We start from the raw sequence: 26,826 nt of genomic DNA, 5'->3' as shown, positions 1-26,826 counted from the left end.
TTTCAGGCACAAAAGATTTATTATATATCAATTAAACTTATCAGATTCGCAACAGAAACTTTAGAAAAAAACATTCTCAAAATATCTGCAGATCTTCAATGCCACCCGTAGTATACACTAGATGGTTTAGTATTTTTCTCAAAAATCTGGTTGTATTAACCCTTTACTGCCAGGACACACTTCTTGTATATAGATAAAAATTAATTTTTTATTTTATAGAAAAAACATTAGAATATTTTAAAACTATGTCTAAGGTAGTAAAACCATAAAAGTAATTTCAGTAAACAGTAATTGCTTATAAAACAAATACTTCTACAGGCCTCAGTCATAAACAGGATATGACTTTGAAAAATCCATACCAGCATTTTTTGATGAGGTTTAATTAATGGCTAGTCAGCTTTAAGAAATTTTTAAACAGTTATATTGATGGAAGAAACATAACACAATAAAAGTGATCTAATTTACAATGGAAATTTCAACTAAGAAAAACAAAGTTTAAAAAATCTGCAAAACTTGGATGCCACCCGTAATACATTATAGATGGTTTAGTATATTCTTACAGATTTGATTGTATTAACCCTTTTCAGCCAGGACTACCTCTTACATAAAGTTAGACAAAAAAACTGATATTTTATGGAATACACAATGACATTTTTTAAAAATATATCAAGTTTAAGGCAGTAAAAATCATAAAATTAATTTAACTAAACAATATGTTTTGAAGTTAGAAGCTGATTTAAGAAACATGATACCAGATTTAAATCAGAACTACTTTAGATTAAAATAGTTGACAAAATTCAACTAGTTAACTCAGATTAGTCCAACTTGTACCCTGTACCTAGGTATTATAACTGAATTTACCCAGTTTACACTTCCACTATTATGAATCAGAAGTATATATGTTAAAATATTTTATTCATGAATAAATTTTATTAAGAAAGCTAAATTCCAGTAAGTCCTCTCATATTTACATCCCCTAGAGGCTAGCCCTATTCATATAAAGGGCTGGACCATCTGAACTAACTACCAATGACTGACAACTCTAAAAAATAAAGTTCACAACATGAAGAGAAGACATTGCTGACAAATTTATATGAAGTTTTAGAAATGGAAAAATTATTATATTACTTAATTTCTTCCTTTATGTATTTAATAAAAGTTTAAAGAAAGTTGATATGGAAACCATTATGCCTAACATTTGATGGGGGGATCACTCAGTGCTGTTGCTTTTTCATTTTTACTCAATTTATTTTCTTTTCATTTCACTATGAATTAGAGGTGTGTGAAAATAACATAAAAAATGAATCTTTTGTCTGCAACAATTCAACACCCAAAAAAAACATATTAAGCCTATTTTGAGACACATGCAATATTTATTATCTTAACGTTTATTATCTTCATATGATTTTATTGTAAACTTTTAGCTTATTTTGAGACATATGCAATGTTTATCATCTTTGGGAAAATAAAGTAAAATCAAATTAATTTCAACCAATAAATAACTGTTGTTGGTCGTTTAGTCAACAAACATTTTTAACATGTTAAATTAGTAACTGTTTTAAGATACAGAATATCAATTAATATAAATTCAATGCATCTGAAAACAATTTTTATTTCATGTTTAGGATGTAGTTTGTGAAAGGAAATAGATGGTTGTTATTTACAAGCTCCAGTATCCCTCATATAAGGAAGGATATATAGAGATCCCCACTAGGTGGATATCTATTTGCATTAAAGGATACACTCCAATAAAATCTACAAATACTGATCAGCATGTGCTAATTGGTTGCAAGTTCAAGGCTGGTTCCTACTGTGCTGTTGTGTCCTTTACCCCTTTGTTTCAATTTACCCAGATGTGTGATGGATACCACCTGTTAGCTGAAGGTTACTCTGCTGTGAAATGCCATCTAATTCAGCTAAATGTGTAAACTAAGCCAAAGCTCACCACAGATTTTAGATTTAGCATGGGAGGAATCATGCCTTGATCTGATGTGTCAGTTAAATGTGATGTGAAAGTTAAGAGTGAATAAGTAACAGTTAAGGATTCCTGAACCTTATAATGATAGTTGTGAAGTGACCTTTGAACCAAACAAATTTAGCCTTTTCCACTCTCGTCCCTTGTTTTATTATTAACTAGATGCATTTTGAACTGACCAATCAAAAAAATGTTTATATTACCTTAATGAGGACTTTTAGTGTGGTGTTTAGAAATTAAATAAAGAGGGAAAAAACAATAACTGATCTCTGCAATCATAAAATTCTTTCATAAAGAATTTACTATTTATATTTCATTATTCAAACATTGTACTAAAAACATAAAAGAAAGAAACAAGTCTTTTTTGTCTTTTTTTTTTTTGCTCTGTGACTTGGATGACTATGGTACAATGATTAATTCAGCATTCTACCAAGTAGCATATTACACAATGTGGATATAGATAAAAAAAACAACAAAATAGCATACAAATTATTCTTTGATAGATTGTTTAGGCAGAGTTATTCATGATTAAACTTTGTAGAATTAAATAACTAATAAATCACTTTCTTTCCACCAAGCATTGTTTACGATTCCACTAACAAGTACATCATGTTAAGTTCCTCATGATTTGAACCACTTCAATTTTTTTTTTGTTGAAATAGTTATTTGACTTGAACTAGCAAACATGATGCTTTTAAATAAATTCAGCATCTAATATGTCCATGGTACATTTGGTTGAATAAACTGATATTTTTCAAGAAACTGCAGTTCTGTATAATAACAACAACAACCATGTTCTGTTTAATTAAGCAGGATACCTAGCAAAATCACAAATGTGATATGCAGAGAATGAGATATTTAGTCACACATTCATTCAGTGGAACAATTGTTTGATATCATTTAATCCTTTCCAGAATTGAACACTCAAAGAAACCTACCAGTTTAAAAAAACTACTACAAAAAAGAAATATTAAAATTAGGAGGAAGAAAATCCTCCTTATATAGACACACATACATTGCAGACTGTGGTGCATACAGGATAACAGTTGAGAATAATGTTGATGCCATAGCAGGATATTCTACATTAAACTGTTAGGAATTAACCACACTATCATTCACATTCCAAAATGTGATGTAACTTATATAATAAAAATGTAGATTTACCACGTGGTATTGTTAAACTGCTCTTAATATTACTTCAACAGTTAATGATCACTTTTCATAGTGGGCAGGATAAATATCTCAGAACTTTGGCTGCAACACAATTCAACCTTTTGAAGTCTATGAAATAATTAAAATTATCCCATCACTGGGAATGGATGGTGATGATGATGATGATGATGATGTGTGTGTGTGTGTGTGTGTGTGTGTGTGTGTACATAAATATATAAAACAACCTTACATTAACCTGTATAAACAATTAAGCTATCTTCAGGTTAAATATTTATTTGATATATGGTAAAGCATTTATCATGATTTATTTTGGATATATTTAGCTAATACACATCCTGTACATTCCATGAACTAAACGTTTAACTTCTAGCAATATGAAATCATGTTAGCTTCTAACTATCATAGATGAAAATTTTCTTCCTTGTCATAGCAAGATGTTACCACCTCAAAACCAGATCTAACTACTGAGAAAGTTAAGAAGTTATTTGATCACTAGGTAAAAAGACAGTGTGCTTTGGGCTTAAACAGAAACTTGTATTGAATTTACAACTGAAGAAACATCAGGTTAGATGTCAATCAGGAACCTAGAAGAGTCCTGGTTTATTGTATGTTATGTTTGAACTTCATGGAGTTTCTTGAAGAAAGTTAAAGACAATATATGTAGGCATACAAAACTTGTGTATTTCATTCTGAATTAATTCATGAGCCACTGGTTATGGGTGTAGCAAAAATTAACATTAGCATACATTACTTAAAGTTTTCAAGAGCACAAAGTAAACATAATACTATATGTGTGTTTCTTGAGGGAACTGTTTTAAGACAAATAAGTATCGTGGCCACAAAATAAACGGGACTCATAATACAAATATTTTTAGTTTCTTAACAAAGTACTGATCTAGTTAAACTTGGATTGTATGCTGCTTCCATCTGGAAATGAAAAATATCTTGAATAATAACTGTAGAATTAAATTAAGTGTTATTCAGATTAAACTAATAAGTTAAAGCAAGACTGGAAAACAATTTGTTTCTAAGACATAACTGGAACTTTAACCACTGCTTATTTTCAATCGTAAGAGATTCTGTGAATTAGTTACATGGCCAGGCCTGGTATGAAAAGGGTTACACTATTATATTACACACTACTCAAACAAGAATTACAAAAGACAAAAAAGCAATTCCTTTGATACTTCTCAAAAATACATTATTACAAGCATTACTTCTCCATAACCAGTTAATGTTGATTAAAATCCTTGTTTAAATTTTTACATGAAGTGCTCTATACATATATAGCATAGGAAAGGGAACGAAAACAATATACAACTGACAATGTTAAATCAGAAATACATTTATCACATAATAAAGATTGATACTCCATTGATAGCACACGTTCAAAAACATCCAAAACTATGTGCAGTTGAAACAAGTGAATATGGTAAACACATAATATTACAGGAATCCACACCAATGTTCTTCAACAAAGATAACAAAATACCATACATTAAACAATCCATATATTAGTGTCTTCAACCCAGTTACTACTAGTAGAGGCCTCTCCTTGATTTCCAGGAAACGTCTGTGTTCCAGTTGTGTTGGTCAGGGGCCGAGGTGTCTGTGTAGCAGCAGATGAAGTCTGTAGAGCCGAAGACTGAGCATTCTCATGTCTCTGGGTTCCTGTTCTTTGTGACAAATTCCAGTTAACCATCTGGGATTCTCTGATCTTATGGACAGGGCTCTCACTGTTAGTTGATGATGGCATTCTAATTAACACATTTATATGAATGTATTGTTACTGATAGAACAAACACTGTAATTACAATACACTAGAATATTATGAAAGAATCATTTTGCCAACTTCCCCTTCCTTGATAAAAACAAAACTTGGAAGTGGTCTTAAATCAACTGAATGAAGAATTGAAAAATGAAAACGTTCATAAAACAAGTAGAATTATCTTGGTATGTCATTGAGATAACAGTCACAAAGAAAACAGAACTTGATGCAAATTACACTTGTCGTATTATGATGGTGTTAGGTCTATTATATTTATAAATACTACATTTTTTATCTTGTTCCTTACGGATTTTCAAGAATTACTAGAGTGTACAATTTTGGCATTCCCACCATTGTTTCCTCTCAGCTGCACAGCTCCACAACAATTAATCAAGTGCCATGCACAGTCTCAGTAACAGAGAGGAGTCTCCTGTGTTGACAGCCTTAAAGACCTTTGCAGTTGATAAGCCTTAAGTCCAAATAACCAAGTGGTAACACTGCCATACGGTCTATGATCAGAAAACACCCCCCCTTAAAAAAAAAAAAAAAAAAAACTGGGAGTGCACATCTGCACATTACTTTGGTACTAATGCACACATAATAATTCATTCCATGCATGGATTGAAAAACAAATTAGAGGGAACATTGATTCCAACCACACACTGTTTGCCATATCCACTGGTGACAAGTTTAATTATAAACATGCTTTGCTAGCTTATGAAAGATGTTGGTTTTATTACTTTTCAGTTCCACACCCTGTTAACAAAGGAAACACTTCAACAGGAAATAAAAATATACCCGAAATGTTTTGAATAAAAACTTATAGCACCATTTTATTAATAAAACATTCATTTGAAGTAAAATAACATTTACAAAAATATTAACTACTAACCATAACTTTAACTTTAGACCTCTTCTACCCAAAATAGTAACCTTTATCAAGGAGGTATTTCTTACTTTTGTAGACAAAACAGATCTGTTAGTCTATAATATCTGTATGTGTTTATTGTTTATTTCTACTTTGATGGTAACATTAGAATTTTTAAGGCTGGTGGTTTAAAAACTTCAAATTTTCCCTTTATTTGTTTAAATAAATACCTTTTAAAAGCTGAAATAACTTCTTTTTTCACAATCTGTTTCTCAAAGATATTTTCTGCTTTACATGAACTGTAAATTTGTGAGCTTTTTCCTATCATATCAAGAACCTTTCTTGATTACACACCTTCAAATAAACTGAAGACAATTTTTTTTGTATAATTCACATTTAGTTAAGTTTCTATCTAGAGAAAAGTTCAATACTTAGTCACATTGAAAACAAGAAGGTGTGCACATGGGTGATTGACCTTTAATAAGCTTGAAGACACTTGTATTTTATTATGAGAGATAAAAGACATGAACATATGATTCAGGATATTACTTAATGTGTTTACAATTAGTGAATCTTTCTGATGTGCTACATTTCTTTTTTGTCTCGTACATCTTCAATATTAGTTTTAGTTTTCACTTCTTCCTTTGGTCTCCCCCCTATCAACTACTTAAAATAGTTTACAAAATTAAGAACACCATTAAGTTTTTTGTTGTTTTTTTAATTAAAGGACAACCAGTTTAAACTAATATCAAAAACAAAATGAATTATCTCTATACACACAAAATAATGTAATAAATTTGAAGAGCATGAACCTTTGATTTAGTATCAACTTACAGTGGACGACAAATGCAGAGTGTTCCCCTGTTTGTTCCATAAACAAGTCCTTGACCTGGCTGAGGTAACCATCTGACTGAGTTAAGACTGACATGAGGTTGACCATTTAAGGTTAGATTATATACATGCTGCAACAAGCAATAATAAAACATGTACAAAAAGTATTAATCACTGTTGAATAACACAGTATAAGAACAAATTTCTAGAACCTTTCAAAGAGTCAATACACACTAATGTAGGGTGTTTCTTCATCAAACTGTTTGATTGAAAATTACGTTTAGAAATACAATGTGAACATAAGATTGTAAAGAAAAAAATACTAGTTTGATTCTAATAACACAATGTTTGGTTTTAAGATTTTAACCAAACATCTAATAAATCCTCTTAATGCAATTAATCCCTGGTTTGTATGTTTAAAATGAAATCCACTGGTCTCGCACTATTTAAGTCAGCTCATACTATATATAAGAATACAACATACATACCACATAACATGCAACACATTTTGATCTTATTAAATTAAAAGATCCTTAACTTTTTGAGTGTCACTATAATACACATATAACTTGGAAGACAATCCTAAATAAAAACATATATGTTGATTCTATTAATTTAGTTACAATGCCAGTCATTAAAAATTGCTTACCACCAATGATTTTTTCTCATTTCTTGGGTCTAAGCGAAATATTTGAGCTACAACCTGTGGCAAATACAAATCTTTGTCAGCTTTATACACACACACAAACAAGTATACAAACAGAAATATATTTTATAAAAATCAGCAAGAAAATTATATTTTATTATAGTAAAGAAAATTTTAAAACTTGTGTACTCGAAAATCATCACACTAGTGATTGAAACGTCATCCCTGTTATAAAAACTAATCTTAACTGCTGAAAAAGCTGTAAGTTGTAATAAGATATAGTTTATTCTGTAAAAAAAAATGAAACTCTCACCAAAAAAATTAATTTTATGCTGTTTAATAGCAAAAGTTGAAAAAGCTTTTGAAATAAACAGGTCTAATATTTATGATAAACTAATAAAGGTTATGGATGTTTAATTTCCTTCCTTGTGGATTTCAACTTGGAACCAAGAAAATCATCTCTTCAGTCATATCTTCCATCTACCACAAGATGGTAAGCATTAGGCCTTTTTGTTTTATCCCAGAACTTATCGACTGGATTGAACTAACTTTCAGAGGTATAACAAAAGTAAAACATTTTCTTTTGCGACTTTTATGATGAATATTATACTTTCAAATTTTTAATGTTTTTTTGTATTTCAGCATTTTAACTTTATCACTGTGTATGTAGATAGCATGTTGAACAAACTTAGCCTAGTTATCACTTTTCTGTACTGAATTAAAGAAAGTGACTTGTGGTGAGAAATTTGGACAAATCAAGTGGAATAGGAAAAAACAAAATGTGCACCCATGTTTTTTGGTTTTTTCACAAATATCAGTCCTAAGAAATTCAAGTTATTTTCATACCAAACCATGAATGTTACATTTCACCAGGTGTATTTACTAAGATTGTTCAACTATGTCTAATAAAGAAGTACATGAAACTAAATAATCTCTTCTCTCTGACTCAGAAGTCATAAATTACTCACTTCTCCCTCAGAAGTTCCAACAAAGAGACGTGAAGATCCTTGTCCAACAACTACGTATTGACCCAAGGGAGAGAGACTAACCGAAATGGCATTAGGTCCAAAACTCCATGTATATAAGCACTGCCCAACTGTTTGAGAACTGAGTGAATAAATAGCTAACTCAGCAGTATGTACAATTCCTGAGGAGTTAGGGACTAGTGCAGCCAAGACTTCTCCACTGGATGAGATGTCAATGCTGGCATCATTATGTATCTTGCATTTTGGTACCACTATATTGACTTCAGCTATTTGAAAAATAACTTTTATTTTAACATTTACTCACACTCAATTTGTCTTGTAATAATTAAAACACAATTATATCTATGAAGATATCACCTTTGTATATCACACAGTACACAATATAACCAGTTGTTACTACATTACCATAAGGTTAATAGCTGAAAAGTCAAAAGTCCAATACACTTTACTTTCTTACATATTTTTTATATCTTAGGATGGCTGGTATCAGTATTAACACTTTTACTAATAAAGCAGAGAACAATGTTTCAACCTAGAAGATCGAAATGTTCTCTGCTTTATTAGTAAAAGTGTTAATACCCATACCAGTCACCCCGAGATATATTTTTACTTCAAGTGATTTCTTCATCATCATGAATTACATAACTTTTGTATCCGTAATAGTAAATTTCAGCTAGAGAACCTTATGTATGCATTTACTAGAATATAACAAACCAACAAGTCAAATTAAACTTGCAGGTCTGGAACTCTTATCCACTGTAAAAATTACAAAACAGAACGATCTTAAAGTCTACTGCTACTGTACATGACCTCTAACCTTGAAATATCAACAAAATTATGAAGCACTTATTAGTAATTCACTTATAGTCAGTGATAATAGGACATCCATTTAAACAACTGTCATTTTTTCAATAATTTTGGAAAATAAAACTTTAATATAAAAATATTCAACATACAAAAAAGTTGTTATTTTAAAATCAACTTAGGAAAAAACAAAAATTTTCCAAATAAATGGAAAAAAATTATTCAAGGATACAGTAGGTCAAGAGATGGTAGGTAAATATAACTGTTAAACATTGAAATTCAAATATCTTTTACCTACCAAAAAAACAAGTAAAACATAAAAACAGAAATGCTGATGGACTTAAGAGATCAAAGGTGACCAATCAACAACACACCCTTTATTTAGAAAACATCACACGTTGTAGCACGTAGCATAAATTTTGTCCAGACTTTCTGCAATTGCTATAAAAATACATTTCATTTTAGTAATTAATTATATAATTTTATCTGACTGCTTGTGTTCCTTTCTCTGTTCAAATAAACTTTGATTTGGGGTGCTTCAAGTCAATAGCATTTTACCCAAGTTTTGGAATCTAAAACTGGCAACAGTGTTAAAATGGTTGGCCACTTCTACCATAAAAACCCTATATTTTACCTTTATATATAATGTCTTTAGATTGAGACCAAAATTGACACAAGTTACAAAATTAGACCCATTTTCTGTACTTAAAATTCTGATTTTTTTAAAATTAACATTTTTTTCTGTTCATTTATAATCCAAGAATAATAGGCTTTTAATAAGTCACTTATGAATCAAATAGTTGCAAAAAATGTTATGAAAAAGCACATTCATAAACTAGCTTTTGCAATATCTTCAGCCTCTGACAATTTGCTTAACATCAAAGTCAATGTGAATTATAGTTTATGCCTTATTCTAATCAAGACAAGTTTCACCAGTAGATAAAAACAACACATTTTAGTTACCTCTAATTTTAAAGACACAATTTCATAAACTATCTAAGCCAAGAGCAGCACCACCATCATTAACAAACAGATGAATAACAGAACATTTATCCAACAGTCTATATACATAAAGCATGAACAAATCCATATGTCTGTTATCTAATTACTCCTAGGTTGCTGGACCAATCTGAACCATTATTTGCGAGATTATAGTTTGGAACAAGGGGCACATTAATGCTATTACTGAGCACTCATCTTTGACACAAGTTAATGTTAACTACATTCATATATGAAGCCATGTTTGTACACAAAAAAACTTTAATTTCTTATAAGACAACATACACACAGTGAGGGAGAGGGCACATAAATGTCTGACATATATTTGAGTATGTGCTGGCACTCTCTATGGAGGAATCCAACAAAGACAATGTCCACAGTTTCAGCTTCAACAGTCACAACAAAGCTAAAGTAAAGCCATGTCTCGAATTATAACTACTACTTATTTTTTACCCATGACCTATCAATTTTGACCTGCAAGATACTTCTGCAGTCAGTGACTGTCAAGTAACCCTTAGACAATGGGTCACCGGTCAAAGGCCATATTATAGTGTTTGTTGACTTGCATTAAAAATTTTATTGCATTACTATTTTATAATTTATGTCAACAAGTTTGGAATCAAAATGTAAATAATTCAAATGTTAATACTATATATGGATTACTTCCATAATTTAGAAGTAAATATTAAAAGACACCTAAATATGGATTTTAGTGCATCACATGGCACATTGAATGCAGCACTGTTTAAAATTAGATGTTTATGATGTCAAAATAATAAGTCTATAGTTTCATACAAATTAGGAACTCAAATTACTAATATTAACATGCTAGAATATAAAATAAGAACCTCATATCTTTTTAGTTTGCTAAGATATGGCTTATGTACTGAATCATACGTGGGAGCTCCATTAACTTTTTTTCCATTTTTGGAAATGGTCCCTTCTATCTACTCAATTCAATATATGACACATGAATAACCAGTCAACATATATACATAAAAACGGCTCATTTGGGTTAACAAAATTTTTTACGCAGAGGAGTGAACAACGTTTCGGCCTTCTTCAGTCATCGTCAGGTTCACAAAGAAAGGTAAAGGTAACTGACCAGAAGCTGACCACATGTTTGAAAGAGGTTGTGTAACTGAGTGTCGGAATGTAGAGGGCATGCTTAGATTTTTGAATATATATACACAATTTAAAACAGAAATCCACCGAAACATCACCCATACTGGACTATACATTCCTTGGGACTCAGCACATGAAACAAAACAAAAACTCAACATACTAAGAAACCAAATAAACACAGCCATACAACTATGCTCATCAGATAAAATTAACGATGAATTAGACAAAATAAAACAATACTTCATCAACATCAATAAATTTCCTCCACAAACTGTAGAAAGCATTATACAAACACACCAAGACAAAAAGCAAATTCATCTAACAAAAGTAAATATATCCCACGAATTAAAAAATCACGAAACCATGTGCTGCTGCATACCATATATTCCCAACATCAGCAGAAAAATAACCAACATTTGGCAAAAACTAGTAACAAAATATGACATTCCAGTTAATACCAAATTTATTCAAAAACCAGGCATAAAACTGAGGTCTATACTATGTAAAAACTACACTGACAAACACCACACCAACATTATTTACAAAAACAATGTGATAACTGCCACAACTCCTATATTGGAGAAACAAGTATAAAAATGGAAACCGGATTCAAAGAACATAAAAAGTCACCTTCACACGTTTTTGAACACTGCAAATCAAATAAACACAACATAACCATAGAAAACACCCAAATATTAAATAAAGAAACAAACATAAACAAATGCAAAATTAAAGAAGCCTTACTTATACAAGAACTCAAGCCCAAAATAAACCAATACAAAGGAACACCTATATACCTATATTAAAAATAATATAATAAATAATAATAGAAAAAATAATATAAAATTATATATTCAAACATCTAAGCACGCCTCTACATTCCAACAGTCAGTTACACAACCCCTTTCAAACATGTGGTTAGCTTCTGGTCAGTTACCTCTTCCTTTCTTTGTGAACCTGATGGTGACCGAAGAAGGTCAAAATGTTGTTCACTCCTGTACGTAAAAAATTTTCTGAACCCAAACGAGCTGTTTTACACACATTTTTCTCTACAAGTGGTTTTCTCGACATCACTGATAACCAGTCAACAGCTTAAAAGTCCTCCTAGTGATTTTCTCAGCCATTTTAATCTGTAAAAAAGCTAACACATTCTTTTAAACTAAGATTTCAAGAATGTAGGTTGTGTCTTTAGTCTGCTTGACTTTTATTTTTTTATTTTTTAATCTAAATACATCATACTTATTAAGCTTAATAAATTATAGTGGAATTCTGTGGTATTAGTATAGTTATTAGTGATTTATTGGTTATTCTACTGTATATATAAAACCTTTAAAAAATATTGTTTGATATCATCCAAGTGCAAAATTTTAAAAAGCTTAGCAGCATATATCCAGCAGCAACTGAGTTCAAAGGTCATAGTAAGAAGAGACAATTGTTAGCTTTACTTCTTGATTTATTGTTCTGTATTTTAAGAAAATTAATTCAATAATTTACTTCTAAATAGTAATTATCTCTCTATATATATAGACAAATTATATATATATATACAATGTATAATAATTGAAATGTGACTGTATAGTACAAAATACTGAGTCCACTGAAACAGTTTTATATTACTGGATACATAACATGAGAGTATATGTACCAGGTCAATGCAAGTTATGTAATGTTAGCTAAGCATGACTGGAAGATCAATATCATAAAATATAATAAATATACAGTGTTATGAGACTTAAGCTACTTAGACTAAGCACTTATATTTTCATGTTATAATACATAATCATTCTAGCATGAATAAACAATTTATATTTATTTACTAATTTTATTATGGTGATTATAAGGTTGGTTAAGTGACAGACCCCACGCACTTGAGTATAGTATACAAAATATAACACCTTACTGAAAATAAACATTTGAAATTTATTTAGAATGTTTTAAATATTATACAAATAATATGCGAGATTTTTCAGAAGAAGAATAGTTTTAATCATCACATAAAATCACTTTGGCTAGTAATGGAACTCACTATTTTCACAAATAAATCTTTAGTAAAAATAGTTCATTAAAAAATCTAATTTTTTTATGTATAAAATATCTGTAGTCTTTATTACAAGCCTACCAAATTTTGTGACGATACACACACTGTATCAAAAGTTATAGTGCAAATACTTAACACGCAAATGTGTAGACAACCTTGGCACGTTATACTGAGCCTATAAGTGAAAGGGTTAATTAATCAGTAAAATGTGATGGAAGGACATAAAGAGCTGGGTGTTGAAAATTGGTAACAGAAAACACATCTACTGCTAGTAACTCGTCTTACAAAGTCACGGTGACCATCATACATTGTACACCATGTCTTAGGTATATACATGCTGACTTCTCAAAGGTTGTAGAAAACTTCTAGTGAAGTTATGAGCACTAGAAACATGTCATTTTATAAATAAATTGAGTGAAAGTTTGGACTTCTGTGTTATTAATCATAACATCCACCCCCACATTCTTTTAAACTCATAACCTGGATAAAGGATAGGTACCTCAGCTTGTCTTATATAAACTAATTCTCAGTATGTTACAAATAAAAATGATTTCAATCACAGAAAAATGAAAAGGTTTGTTTCTGATGATGAAAGAGATTTCCCACCAGAGAAAACAGTCAAATTTAAAACTGTTTTTTACCATCATTCAATATTTAACCCTCTAATTTTGAGATGTGGCTACCACAGTATAATTACTTGCACTCAACTGACCATAAGGGCTGTATGACATTTGCAATTAATAGGCAATAGACTGAGCAAGTCTTTAAAGATTAATAAAAGCCTACGGAAATGGTACTTTCAAACACTGAAAATACTTTATACCCGTAAAATAAATAATTTTCCATTTTATGTTCTGCACTCCAAACCAAGGTCATGTTAACTGTGGAATGCTAACATTGAGTCATTACAACTACATACATGCTAAACCTGCATCCTAAACTAACTACACTTGCATTTTAGGGTTGGTAACCTTTAAAACAAATACACTTAAGCTCATCTAAAGAGGTTTACATCAAACCACATGTCACAATTTTAGATCTCTGAACTTTCAAACATGTATTCTTATAGTTTTAAAAACATAAGAACTACAATTTACCATGAGTTAAAATGCAATAGTTTCACTATTCTAGATCTCTAAGTTTACAAGATAAATCTCATAAAATATTAAAATCCAGATTATATCCTGAATAGGGTTGGAAGATAGTTTTATTATTCCAGATATCCTTCATACAAGATACATCCAACAAAATATTAAAAAGCTGTACCATATTTTAAATAGGGTTAGAAGGCAAATTTTCACAACCATAGACTTTGTAACATGAGATACATTTTCCAGAATATCACCTTACACACTTGTTTTTATACTATTCAGTACTGGAAGCAGCCACACATTGCATCATGTTGAGAAATTTTTTGTCTTTGCTTGAACAATAAAAATGAAAGAGGTAAAAAAATGGCCAAAAACTGAGTAAAATCATTCACTTTTCTGTTCAAGATACATAAGGTTACTAGTAGAAATCAGAAGCCCCAACAGCAATACTAATGGTGTTTTTATTTGAATTCTTTTGTATGCCACCTCATGTTACTAGTAACCCTAAAAACCAACAACATGGTTCATAATCAATTTTAAAAATTGTTATGAAGCTGAAAGAATACACTTCATTGGTAATTAGAAGTTTAAAAACACAAAAACTAAATCATCAACATGGTTAGTAGAGAAAGGACACTTGTTCTACATCCCTTAACTTGCTATACATGTTTCTCTACAATATGTAAACAAGAATATTTTGATATGGTTAGAGGATTGAAATATGTCTGTTGCCATGACAACATGCACAAAAATTTGAATAAAGTTTCTATGGAGTTTTTGCATGAAAGATCCATATGGAGAAGTTATTTTGTTAATAATGGAAACAATATCCACTCTTTGAAGAGCTGTTTTGCTAATAACAGAGCTATTGCTCCTTTACTTGAGAATTGTTCTGTTAATAACAGAATTATTGCTTCTTTATTTGGGAATTGTTCTGTCAATAACAGAATTATTGCTCTTTTATTTTGGACTCATTCTGCCAATAACAGAAACAACATCAATCTTTGATTTAGGTACATCTTCAGGCTGTAAATTCATAATAATAATTCTTAGATAAAATCTACAAGTAGCTTAAAGAAAGAGACCACAATCTTGATTAACTTATGGTTTAACCTAGCTTAATCCTAAAATAAATAAATAGAAATCCAAACTTACTGGTTTCATTCACAGCTACTACAAATATACCCAAAATGAACTTGTTAATTAATCTTCCAAATCTATGTTGCAGGATTTTTTTTTTTCTCTTTTAGAGATAAAATTATTCTAAGAACAATAATCATTGATAAAACCGATTATTTTCCTGAAGACAAATAGCGAACCTTTCAAAAGTGCTCATGTTTCGGTATCTTTCAAAAATTGACAGTTTATGCCTTTTCAAATGAATAAATTTTTTTATTTTGGTTCTTCAAGTACTGTCATAAGGTCTACAGCAACAAACATGATAAGTATTACATATTCATATTAAACACAAAAAGTTAGCTTTCTATATCTACATAAAATTATCTTATACTACATATTTCTAAGTAAAATGAGTTCTAAATTTTTCTACCCTGCATTAACCTGTTGACTGCCAAGTATTTCAGCTGCTACAGCAGCTCCTATGCTGGGTTTTTTTCAGCAAAATTGAGTAATTTTTAAAACAAAGGAAATAAGCAACAAATACTATATTTTCTCTAAGCCAAAATGAAGAAATATGTACAAAGCATGAAACAATAATGTGCAAATTGTCATTTTTGGGTATTGAAATACATGACACATTTAATAATTCACTTTCGTGTGAAATGTTTTGAAGCAGGGGTCAACACAAAGAGCCACTTTGCAATCAGTACATTCATATCTGCTTTCCCTCCTCGTGGATTTGTTAGAGCACACTTTACACTTTCTAGTGGGGTACTTTTTTTTTATCTGTTTGGGTAATAAGTGTTGGGAAATGATGTTCTGTGAGGCAAAGGGGGTTTTCCAAGGAAGGCTGGCCTCTGGTGGATTTTGGGCACTGGGTATAGTAATCTTCAATCAGGGTATGGATGACACCGAGTCTAAACTCCAGGAGAGACAGGTTGTTTCCCAGTGATTTGTAAACTACCAAAGCATTGTACACTGGTATATCCATCATGTGAAAAAATACTTTTTTGTACCAGTTGACAGCCTTGCATACTCAGATAAGCATGCAACACACTGTCACATAAGTCAACCCCTCCCATGTAATGATTGTAATCAATGACACATTTTGGTTTTACAATAGCTCTACCAGTAGCATGATTGATCTTTCCAGTGGTTTGCATGGTATTGTCATGTATTGTACTCAACATGAAAATGTCCCTCTGATCCTTCCAGTAAAAAACACCAATGCTGTCTTTTTGTGTCACTTCCATTTCTCCCCTTTGGATATTTGTGAAACATTTTGGCATCCCAATTCGAGTTTTCATTACTGTCCCACACAAATAGGTGTCAAGACTAACAATGACTTCACTAAAGTGGGACTTGTAAAAAAACAATCCGAATAGAGCTTATAATTTTGTCCAAACAATGGTTCCATCAATGTGCGTACAACACTTTTGCCCTGTCTGCCCTCTTTAGTGTTGTACTGTGTAGTAGCACCAATGTAGATAAAAAAGTCCCAAACATAGCCTGTTACACTTTCACATAGCTCATAACTTTTGACTCCAAACTTAGCCCTTTTAATTGGAATGTAGTGTCGAAATCCCAGTCGACCCTTCCATAGTATCAAAGATTTGTTGATATGAACAAACATGTTCATTTGGTACACATGAGGTTCTAAATTTTTTCCGTAAATGGTCAGTAAGGGGCTGTATCTTGTGCTGTCATTGGTCAACAATATTTTCCTGGATATTGTCAGCAAAGTATAGCATCGATAGCAGCAAAAGAAACCAGTTTTTTGACATGCACTGACCCAAAAATGGGTGTGGCAAACAAAGGTTCAGTACTGAAGTACATGGAAATAGTTGGTTTTCTTTCTATGCCCATTAGCATTGTCAGACCCATAAATTCATAAATTTCCTTTTCATTAGTTGGCTTCCATGATTTTACTCTAGAATCTTCCTTCAAATCAGAGTGGACCATCATAGTTTCTGCATATTTATTGGTCTCTGTTACAATACGGTTGACAATTGTGAGAGGGAAGAACTTTTGAAAACAATAAAAGGGCTTTGAGTCTTAGCTCAAATAGTTGTACTGGACACCATGATATCCTGAGAAGGGGTTTATAACTGGAGCAGCAAAGGATTCAGCATTCCAATCATTGTCATTAGGGCACTTTTTCTTGGAACTGTTCTTACCACAACTTGCAATTTTACATTTAGTTGCTGGTGTTATCGCCCGTTTACCAGTGCTGGTTGATGGCCAGTTATCATCATCTTCACTAACATCTGAGCCTTGTATTTCCGTATTTTTCAAAGAATTATCAAAATCCGAATTTTCTGAATTGCCACTGCTATCTTCAAACTTCTAACCAAGTTCAAAATACAACTCTAATGCTTCTTCATTTTGTAACTTTTTCGTGATGCCATTTTGGATCGAAAGTGAAACAATTTGTAAATGCACGTATGGTCCTGACATCTAGTGTTGACGTTAGGTATTATTGATAACGAATTAACTCGTCCATGGCACTGTGTTACCGATCAGCTTGGACGAGTTATCTCGTCTATGGCACTGAACAGGTTAATCTTTTGTAAAACAATCACCCAAAGTCACTCCCTCCAGAGTTCAAGTGGATTTCACATTAAAAAAATTGATTTTAAAATATTTAAATAACAATAAACTACTATTTTGTAAGCAAAAACACTGATATTCAAAATATTTTCCTTTATTAACCAATAAATGAACACAGAATATTACAATTTGTTTCTTTTTACCACCAAAACTAAGTGTAACAACTTAACACAAACTAGACAAGCACTGAAGCTACTGAGAACAACAAACATGCACATGCTTCCATCTGTCTGCACCAACATTTAGAAAATATTGCAGGGAGAATGAGGAAGGGAGGGTCTGTCAAGACCCTGGGAGACCAATGGAGGGTTAGGGTTAAGGAAGGTTCATCATAACTCTACTTTTCCATTGTAATAAACACAGACACCGAATTTTAATGTTTTAGGCTTAGCAAACCCTAAAATATTCAATAATGGTTCCTAACATGCTTATTTGCAAGGGAAAAAAAATCAAAATGTACTTACCATCACTTATGTCAGGAATATCAAACTTGGAAAAGTCCCACCACTGGATACGATGAGTTAGATTATGACCAGGCTCATTGTGAATACCAAGAAAGGCTCCTAAACACGGATATAATGTGGTTAAACATAACGCACTATGTATTCTCTGATGTGGAAACAAATATACTACTACTATAATGCTAAAATTGTGCATTTTATGAAACAAACCTTATTAAAGAAAGTTTTCACTTAACAATTCAATAGGTCTATGGATAATGTAGGATAACAAGAAACATTTTCCCAGTGATGTTTTGAAAACATTTATAAAATGACCTCTGCTGGTCCAAACGAAAGTTTTTGTTTTTTCAGTATAGTGTTAACATTAGACTTCCACCTTATATCAATTTGAACCATTTCTTTGTATCACAGTGTATTAAGATAAAATAGTTATTACTAACCCATTCCAAATTTCCTTGGAGTACATGAAAAATACAGAAAATGCACACCACCAATGAATAACTTTATAAATTTCTCAAGATTAAAGCCTTAAAGTTTCAGTGACATCTTGCCCATTGCCTTAACAGAAGACAAAATCAAGTCACATTTCTAATGTACATAATCTCACAATACACAACTTTAAAACTATATATCCTGCTTAAAAATTAATTTTGTTTGAGACACATATTAGACACTTTCATTGTGACAATTAAAAACTGCATAAGAGAATTACATTCTCAGAATACTTTTTCACTCTGCATGTATTGATTTTCACATTATAAAACATACACATCATAAAAATATAAGTGGCTCTACTGTGCTGATTTTCACTTTGTTCTCTATGTTATAATTCTTGTCACTCTACTGTGGTCATTTTCAATTTGTTCTATATGTTTTAATTTTAGCAACTCTACTTTCTTATTTTTCTCTTTGTTCTTTATAATTCTATGACTTTACTTTGTTGATTTTGACCTTGTTCTGTATGTTATAATTTAACAACTACTGTGCTGATTTTCACCTTGTTCTGTATGTTAAAATTCTAGCAACTCTACTGTGCCAATTTTCACTTTCTTCTGTATAATTCTATGACTCTACTATAGTGATTTTCACCTTGTTCTGTATATTATAATTCTTGTCACTCTACTATGCTGATTTCACTTTTTTCTGTATGTTTTAATTCTAGCAACTCTGCTTTGATTTTCTCTTTGTTCTGTATAATTCTATGACTGTTGATTTTCATTTTGTTCTGTATAATGTTATGACTCTACTATGCTGATTTTCAACTTGTTCTGTATGTTATAATTCTTGTCACTCTACTATGCTGATTTCACTTTTTTCTGTATGTTTTAATTCTAGCAACTCTACTTTGATTTTCTCTTTGTTCTGTATAATTCTATGACTCTGTTGATTTTCATTTTGTTCTGTATAATGTTATGACTCTACTATGCTGATTTTCAACTTGTTCTGTATGTTAATTCTTGTCATTCTACTGTGCTGATTTTCACTTTGTTATGTATATTATAATCCCAGTCAGCTTGGTATTTATTACACATGTCATTTTTTCCTACCTCTGAAAGAAAGGCACAAAATATTGGTTGATTACTGGTCTAAAACCCCTATGCTTTGTTATCAGACATGTTTAGTCATGTTGACCTCTCAAATATTAACCCTTTCTCTGTTACAAGTCTACACAAACAACTCTCCCACTGTCATATTTATTTTTATTTAGATAATAAAAAGAGAAAGTCAGGTTTTTGTGTTTCATTAATTATGTGAAACTAGACAAAGGTAAACTTTGAGGAGTCTGAAGGAGGATTACCATCCACTCACGATAGTACAAAACACTAAACTCAAATGTAGTTAATATCAGTTTTTCAAAGCTAAAACAACAGTTACATAATATATCTGAAATACACACCCCTTGCAGTGTTAACATTGATATACCTTAATTCTAAATACTTTCCTTTGATAACTGTGTAAAAATTCATAATATTTAAATGGTGATATTATACCAAAATAACAATGACATTACCCAATATGGGGATTAACACATCCCTATGAATAATACAGAGCACATTTAACCTGTTATTATTGTAACACACTGTATAAAGTTTGTACATAAGTGTCATCTGTGGATGTTTAGTCAATGATTTATCTATTTATTAGAAGTTTTTTTACTATCAGAATTTCAACTTTCCTTTCCAAATTAAACTTCTAGTCATAAAAGAGTTTTCTCTAAGCTGATATGTGGTTCAAAAGTTTACTGACCACTGTAAAACATGTTTGTTTCACAATTCAGAAAGACCTATAAAAGAAATCAGAATTTAAAAAAAAGACTATAATATAAATATTTCATCAGTTGTTTATCCACCTCAAATTATAAAAGATACATTTGCATAACATTTTATTAAATTTAATCTTTCATAGCAACCAACACAAACTGCAGTATTCTTGTCCATGATCAATACTCTTAACAGTTGTTTTCTGTTAGGAGTCATCTCGAATACAATAACATGAATTTACAGTCCCAGTATTACTTGAGCTACTTTTTCCTTTATTCACTGTTCCTTCCATTCTCAAAAAATATTAACCCCAAGAGGTAGCATAAAAACTATTATATCTCTATCTCCAAAAAAAAAAAAAAGCTTCTACATGTTTTAACCTTTTAATGGACAGAAACACCTAAATTTTTGTTTAAAAACTGAAACTAAGTGGATTTTAGAAAATAAGAAAATAAAATAACTGGTATTAACTCATACTTCATTAAAACATCTTTCTAAAAGATGAGTATAACAGTCACTACTTTATAAACAAATTCTACAATCTGGTGGCAAACAACCTAAGCCTTTGAAGGGATTAAACATATATACTGTGTATTGCTACTTAATAATTGTATATTATCCAACAGTGATCAATACTGCAAGCACAGTATATATATCAGTTTTGTTTCAACATTATATTTTTTCCCTATTGTGTTTCATAATAATGAAAGTTCAAAATATTTATCTGTGGTATGACTGCCATCAAAGAAGGTTTTGGTCATTATATACAAAACTGCAGTGAAGGTTAACATAATCCAAACAATCTAACCCCTCAAAGATATCTTGTCTTCAGCCAGTATAAACATTGACCTGTCACCAGCCAATCAGCTACTGGTAACAAACATCACTAACCAAAACATTCAACAAGCAGTTTATAGCTTCAACATTACTTTTTCCTTCTTTAAACATGATACCTCAATATCTTTCATAAAAGTCAGTTTCATTGGTTACTGGAAGAGTTCTCTGAAGGTATTCTTTTGCAAAAACTAATACAGTATAAACATCACAGGTGTTTAATATTATAATTATCATCTCAAGTTTCCAACTTACCAAAGTGGGTTGATGCATTGGATGTACAGTGCAAATAACATGTAGACTGTAAACATAATTTGAACAAAACACTGAGCATAAATATGGTGTGAAGAACATACAAATTATTAGTGTGAACAAAACATTAACTGTAAACACAGTGTAAACTACATGCTGACTGGAAGCATAATGTAAGCAACATATTGGCATAAAAAGTGATTTGGGAATTTCACATTAGTTTAATATCAGACCTCAAGGTGTTTAACACAATTAGTATTTCAAAGACTAACAAACTCAATTCCACCTGACAATAACACTTTTATTTTTTTTTAAATCACTATAGTAACCGATGTTCGTACTTCTAATTCAGTTTTAAGTCTTATGCTACATTCTCTATGTAAAAACATGCAGCAACATATAAAGATAATGCTTAACCCTATGACTCCAGTTGACCCTTTAAACCCCTTTCTGTACATACCATGAGATCTTATTTAGTTGCATTTAAAATTTAAACCACTTTAATATCAATGTATTTTAATGAAATTACTATTGTCAAGTATAAATTAAAGTTCTATTTTATCTAAGTTTCATTCCTTTATTTTAAAAATAAACATCTAAAACAGCAGATTTTGCTGTCATGAGAATCTTAACGATGAACAAATCACAAGTTTAAAGGTTCTTAGACAAGAGACAGTGAGAAGCTAATATACACACCATCTGCATAAATGATCAAAGTACATTACCAGCTGTTTCTCATTAGCGTGTGGGGAGGGATTTCAAAAATATTTCCATGTGAGAAATAACATTCTAATATTTCTAAGTTTGAGGCCGGCCACACCCACTTACGAAGTCAAAGCTGTGTTGCCAAGTGACAGTTTGAATTTGAATGGTATACGTATAACCAACAGAAAGTGCAGATTTCACACTATTCAGTTATAAGCTGAAGAAACCTCTACTGTGTATGGATCTTTAGTATGAAATTGAAAAGACACTAAGTCCATTGTTTGCTTGAGGCATGTACAGTACTTGGCAAGTTTCTCACCTTATATGTATTAGTTTAATAAACAGTTAGATTGCATTTAGGTTTTACATTTGTACATTAATTGTGTGTTATATGTGTTTTAAATGCATATTTGAAATGTTTGTAGCTTTTATAAATCTAATTTCTTGCAGCTTGGCTTGTCAAAATGTCTAAGTAAGATGGTGTTATTCAAATGAGGGAGTTGGACATTTCGAATTTGTGCAAGAGGCTTACCCTATGTAATTACAAAGCATAGAAGAGACATGTTGACAGCACTGTAATCATGAATAAAAAACAAAAAATTTGGTAAAGGTAATTAAAAATAAACTAAGTGGAAAATTAAAGAAGCAAAATTATGCATAAGAAAAGAAGAAGTTTCAAAACCTACTCTATGAAAATTTAAAGAGTGTATACATATTTCCATCTTTTTACTATAAATATTTCATTGAACTGTACATTGATGATAATAGCTGGAGTTAATGATATAATTGAGAAAATGGAAAACAAAACATAAAAATTCACTTTAAAAAAACTTTTGATATTCCTTTAGGAGGTTCTAGAGATTATACAAATGAAATATGAAAACCTTACATAAAACAAATAGTTCCTGGTTAACTGTCATTTATGGATGAGTCCAAAAATAATTTTCAAAATACAGAAACTGCTTTATAGTAACACCAATTTGGAAGTAAAAAAAAATATGGAATTAAACTGAAACAGATTCATAAGATAATATGGTGTGTTTAACTGTATTTAAAATAAACAACCAAGCACACATAGATCAAGTGGTAACATACAAACTGAAACAAAACTAGGTGATGTAAAGTTTTTGTGCAACAAAATCACACCTGAAACAAATTTCCTTTTTCAATGTTTCATGCTATGGCTTGACATATAATGCACAATTTCCATCAAGCGAATAACTTATCAAAGCACTTACTTATTCTTTGTGGAAGAGGTCTAAAGCTTGAATCAGGAAGGAAGTAAGAAGCCTGTGCAGATGCCCAGCGTGGCCGTCGACCTGCCACATTTGCAGAGAGAATGGTCGAAAGAGGTGGTGAACGTGGTCTCTCCTCTGGAGCTAGTGGAACTTCTTCTACTGGTGGCGATAGTGTAGGCTCAACTCTTACTCTTGGGATTCGGAAACTAGGCCTTCTCATAAGTCTGAATCGTGTCATACCCAAGTCATCACTTGTTAGACTTCTTGGTGGTATATTTCCTGAAGTGGAGTTTCTCTGGGATACATTATCACCACTACTACTATTAGAATCACTGTCACTTTGTACATTAGTGTCTAAAGCAAGAGATGAAGGCCTCTCTGCCTGTTGTCTCTGTTGCTGACCTGGAGTTAATCCTAACTCTGTTAAGAACATATTTGACCATGGTCTTGAATCTCTATTTTCACCCATACCTCTTGAATTTTGATTTGAAACACTGTTATCTCCATCATGATCCACACTTTCTGAAACAGTCGGAATTTCCTCAAGTAACGAAGAAAAGTTTTCTGGTGAGATTTGTTCTAAAGCGTTTCTCTCACGAGGAGGGTCTGTGCCAGTATCTCTGGTGCTGGTTGTTTGTGGTCTCTGGCAAACAAAGGGGGATATTTCGTGCCAGGACCAGCCACTTTGTCCAATTTCACCAATGCCAGAAAAGGGATTTGGTAACCGCTCCCATATAACACTTTCTCCAACATTAGCTGCAGTTTCATTTACACTATTTACAGTGAAAGAATAAGGTGGAGGACTACTTCTATTAACAGCATGTTCATCACTGATGGAAGGTTCTGAACTAGATGGTTGATGAAGATCAATATCTGATGAGTGAGAATCATCTCTACTTAACTGTTCCCTGTTGCCAAGATTTGAATCAGACCATCTTTCATGGCTAGTTGATGGGTCATTCTCTCTAAGTTGTGACGTTGTTGTATCAGATGTTGTGTTGGTGGTGCTGGAAGATGCTCGAGAGGTGGTAGCATTTAGATGAAGCCGTGTAAGGCGGTAATTTGCTGCTAAAATGCGTTGCATTTGACGTGTCAACTGAAGACTTAACTCTGAAAAGTTGAAAATCTACTTCAATTTAATGAATTATTTATTGTCTACTTAACTGCAAATTGTTATATCAAATTCACGTTGGTATTAGACTAAAAACAATGTAATTTTCCTAAAAGTGTCAACATCCTAAAACCTACACCCAGTTAATCTAAAGATAGCAGATATTTATAACTAGTAATTTATCTTAGTCATAGAAAATAAAACATGAAGACTATAAATATTATATAATTCTGGATGACCATTTAAATGAAATGGTCTAAAAACAAACACAGATTATTTGAATTATTCATTCTACTTATGAAGAGAAAAAACAAACCTACTACTAATCCATTCAGAACTTGCTAACCTTATTGAAAGTTTAAAATAGAAAAACTAAGACTTTCTAGGTGTGGTCATCAGGTTTACAACAAGCAGAGAGAGAAGTATCAGGAACTAAGGTATCTGAAGCATTTCCTGAAGTAGGAAAGTCATGATAGATCCTATGAGATATGTAAATTAGGGTAATCCTGGTAGATCCTATGGCAGATTACATAAACTTGGACAATCTTGGTAGATGCAATGAGAAATATTAGGAAATACTGGACTGAAATATCAATTTTTAGTCTTTCCCAAACTAGTGTACAGCTTATTTGGTAATCTGCAGTGTGTAAAAATAAATCGATAATTTGCTTTATAACCAAAAGTGTAGTCAAACAATTTTTATGAATTGTAAGACTGCATTAGTTCTACTGCAAAAGAAAGAAGTACATTACTTTAACATCACTTAAAGTAACTATTATTTATTTATTTTGGCATAAATATAGAAATATTTTGTTTGAACAAGCTTGTTGTGTCATACACAAATAATGAAACATTTTCTTCATTATGTCAGTAGTTTGTTCTTACACAAACACCATGGATGTTGTCACTTTAATAAGTAGAAACATCTGACTAGTAGTATTATTACAAACATTTTTAGCACATATAAGCACAGTGAACTAAACACTGCACTAAAAATATTTCTTTAAGACAATAAGTAAATGAGTTGTAAACAAAGTGTTGCACCTTCAAACAACACTATGCATGGTTTACATGCTATATTTTAAAGTACAGTAGCTCACAAATGTTTAAAACTATGTACAAAGTTTGAAGTAAGTAGACACTCTAGTATGTGTGAAATAACATTTTAAAAGAAATTGTGTAGTTAAGCCTACTCACTAGTACTTTAAAAGTTAGAAACTGAAACAAAGATACTTTCTGTACAATACTTGAACTTACCAACAAGCCACAGACAATGAGCTAAGTCAAAATGCTGACTTAATGAATTTTCTTCTCCTCTCTGAATCATTCTTTCTGCAGCTGAAAAACAGAGAGAGAAAATTAACTTTGAATTTTAGTCTCAAGAAAGAAACAGTATTTGTTCATATCTGTGTAAAATAAGTAAATAAATAAAAACAGCCAAAAGTACAATGTTAGTTTTATACTTAACTGGTTTTCATAATACTAAATAATGTTTTTTTTTCTAAAGTGGAATAAAATACATGTATTTTCTACAATACAGAAAAATCAAAATGTTTTTCTGTTTTATTGTTCAGTTGTTGTCAATATTAAAAAAATACTATTTCTCAATTTCTAAAACGAATTATCTCATAAGCATTAAAATGCAAAAGCTAAATGATTTAAATGAAAGAAAAGATGTTTACATAATATCATTACATTCAGTAGATATAAAATATCATACAACAAAATATAAACGTGAGGGAAGGTAAAAGAACGAAAGCAATGAAGATATCAACTTGAAAAAGATAAAACAATAACAATCAATCTATTATAAATGGATTTTTGCATTTTCTCTTTTGAAAAATTACATTTCATTTGTTCAAATCTAACATTGAAAAGAAACCATATACACCCCTCGTATACAAGACAAACATTCTTGTAGTGAACATTAG

At 31.2% G+C, this 26,826-nt stretch overlaps 1 protein-coding gene across 3 annotated transcripts in view; it reads right to left on the bottom strand.

The window, feature by feature from the left end:
- Positions 1 to 26,826, bottom strand: part of LOC143244090 (activating molecule in BECN1-regulated autophagy protein 1-like) — a 59,822-nt gene continuing 32,996 nt past the window's right edge. For all 3 annotated transcript variants that reach the window (XM_076488147.1, XM_076488144.1, XM_076488145.1), the window contains exons 11-17: positions 26,153 to 26,233; positions 23,785 to 24,894; positions 18,498 to 18,596; positions 8,230 to 8,513; positions 7,265 to 7,318; positions 6,619 to 6,746; positions 1 to 4,905 (exon numbers count right to left, since the gene is read on the bottom strand). In XM_076488147.1, coding sequence (XP_076344262.1) covers positions 4,647 to 4,905; positions 6,619 to 6,746; positions 7,265 to 7,318; positions 8,230 to 8,513; positions 18,498 to 18,596; positions 23,785 to 24,894; positions 26,153 to 26,233 — 2,015 coding nt within the window. In that variant the 3' untranslated portion in view covers positions 1 to 4,646. The remainder of the gene's footprint in view (positions 4,906 to 6,618; positions 6,747 to 7,264; positions 7,319 to 8,229; positions 8,514 to 18,497; positions 18,597 to 23,784; positions 24,895 to 26,152; positions 26,234 to 26,826) is intronic.

The sequence above is a fragment of the Tachypleus tridentatus genome, chromosome 2 (assembly GCF_004210375.1).
Source record: "Tachypleus tridentatus isolate NWPU-2018 chromosome 2, ASM421037v1, whole genome shotgun sequence".
NCBI classification, from domain to species: domain Eukaryota; kingdom Metazoa; phylum Arthropoda; class Merostomata; order Xiphosura; family Limulidae; genus Tachypleus; species Tachypleus tridentatus.
This window is presented reverse-complemented; position numbering and strand designations above follow the sequence as displayed.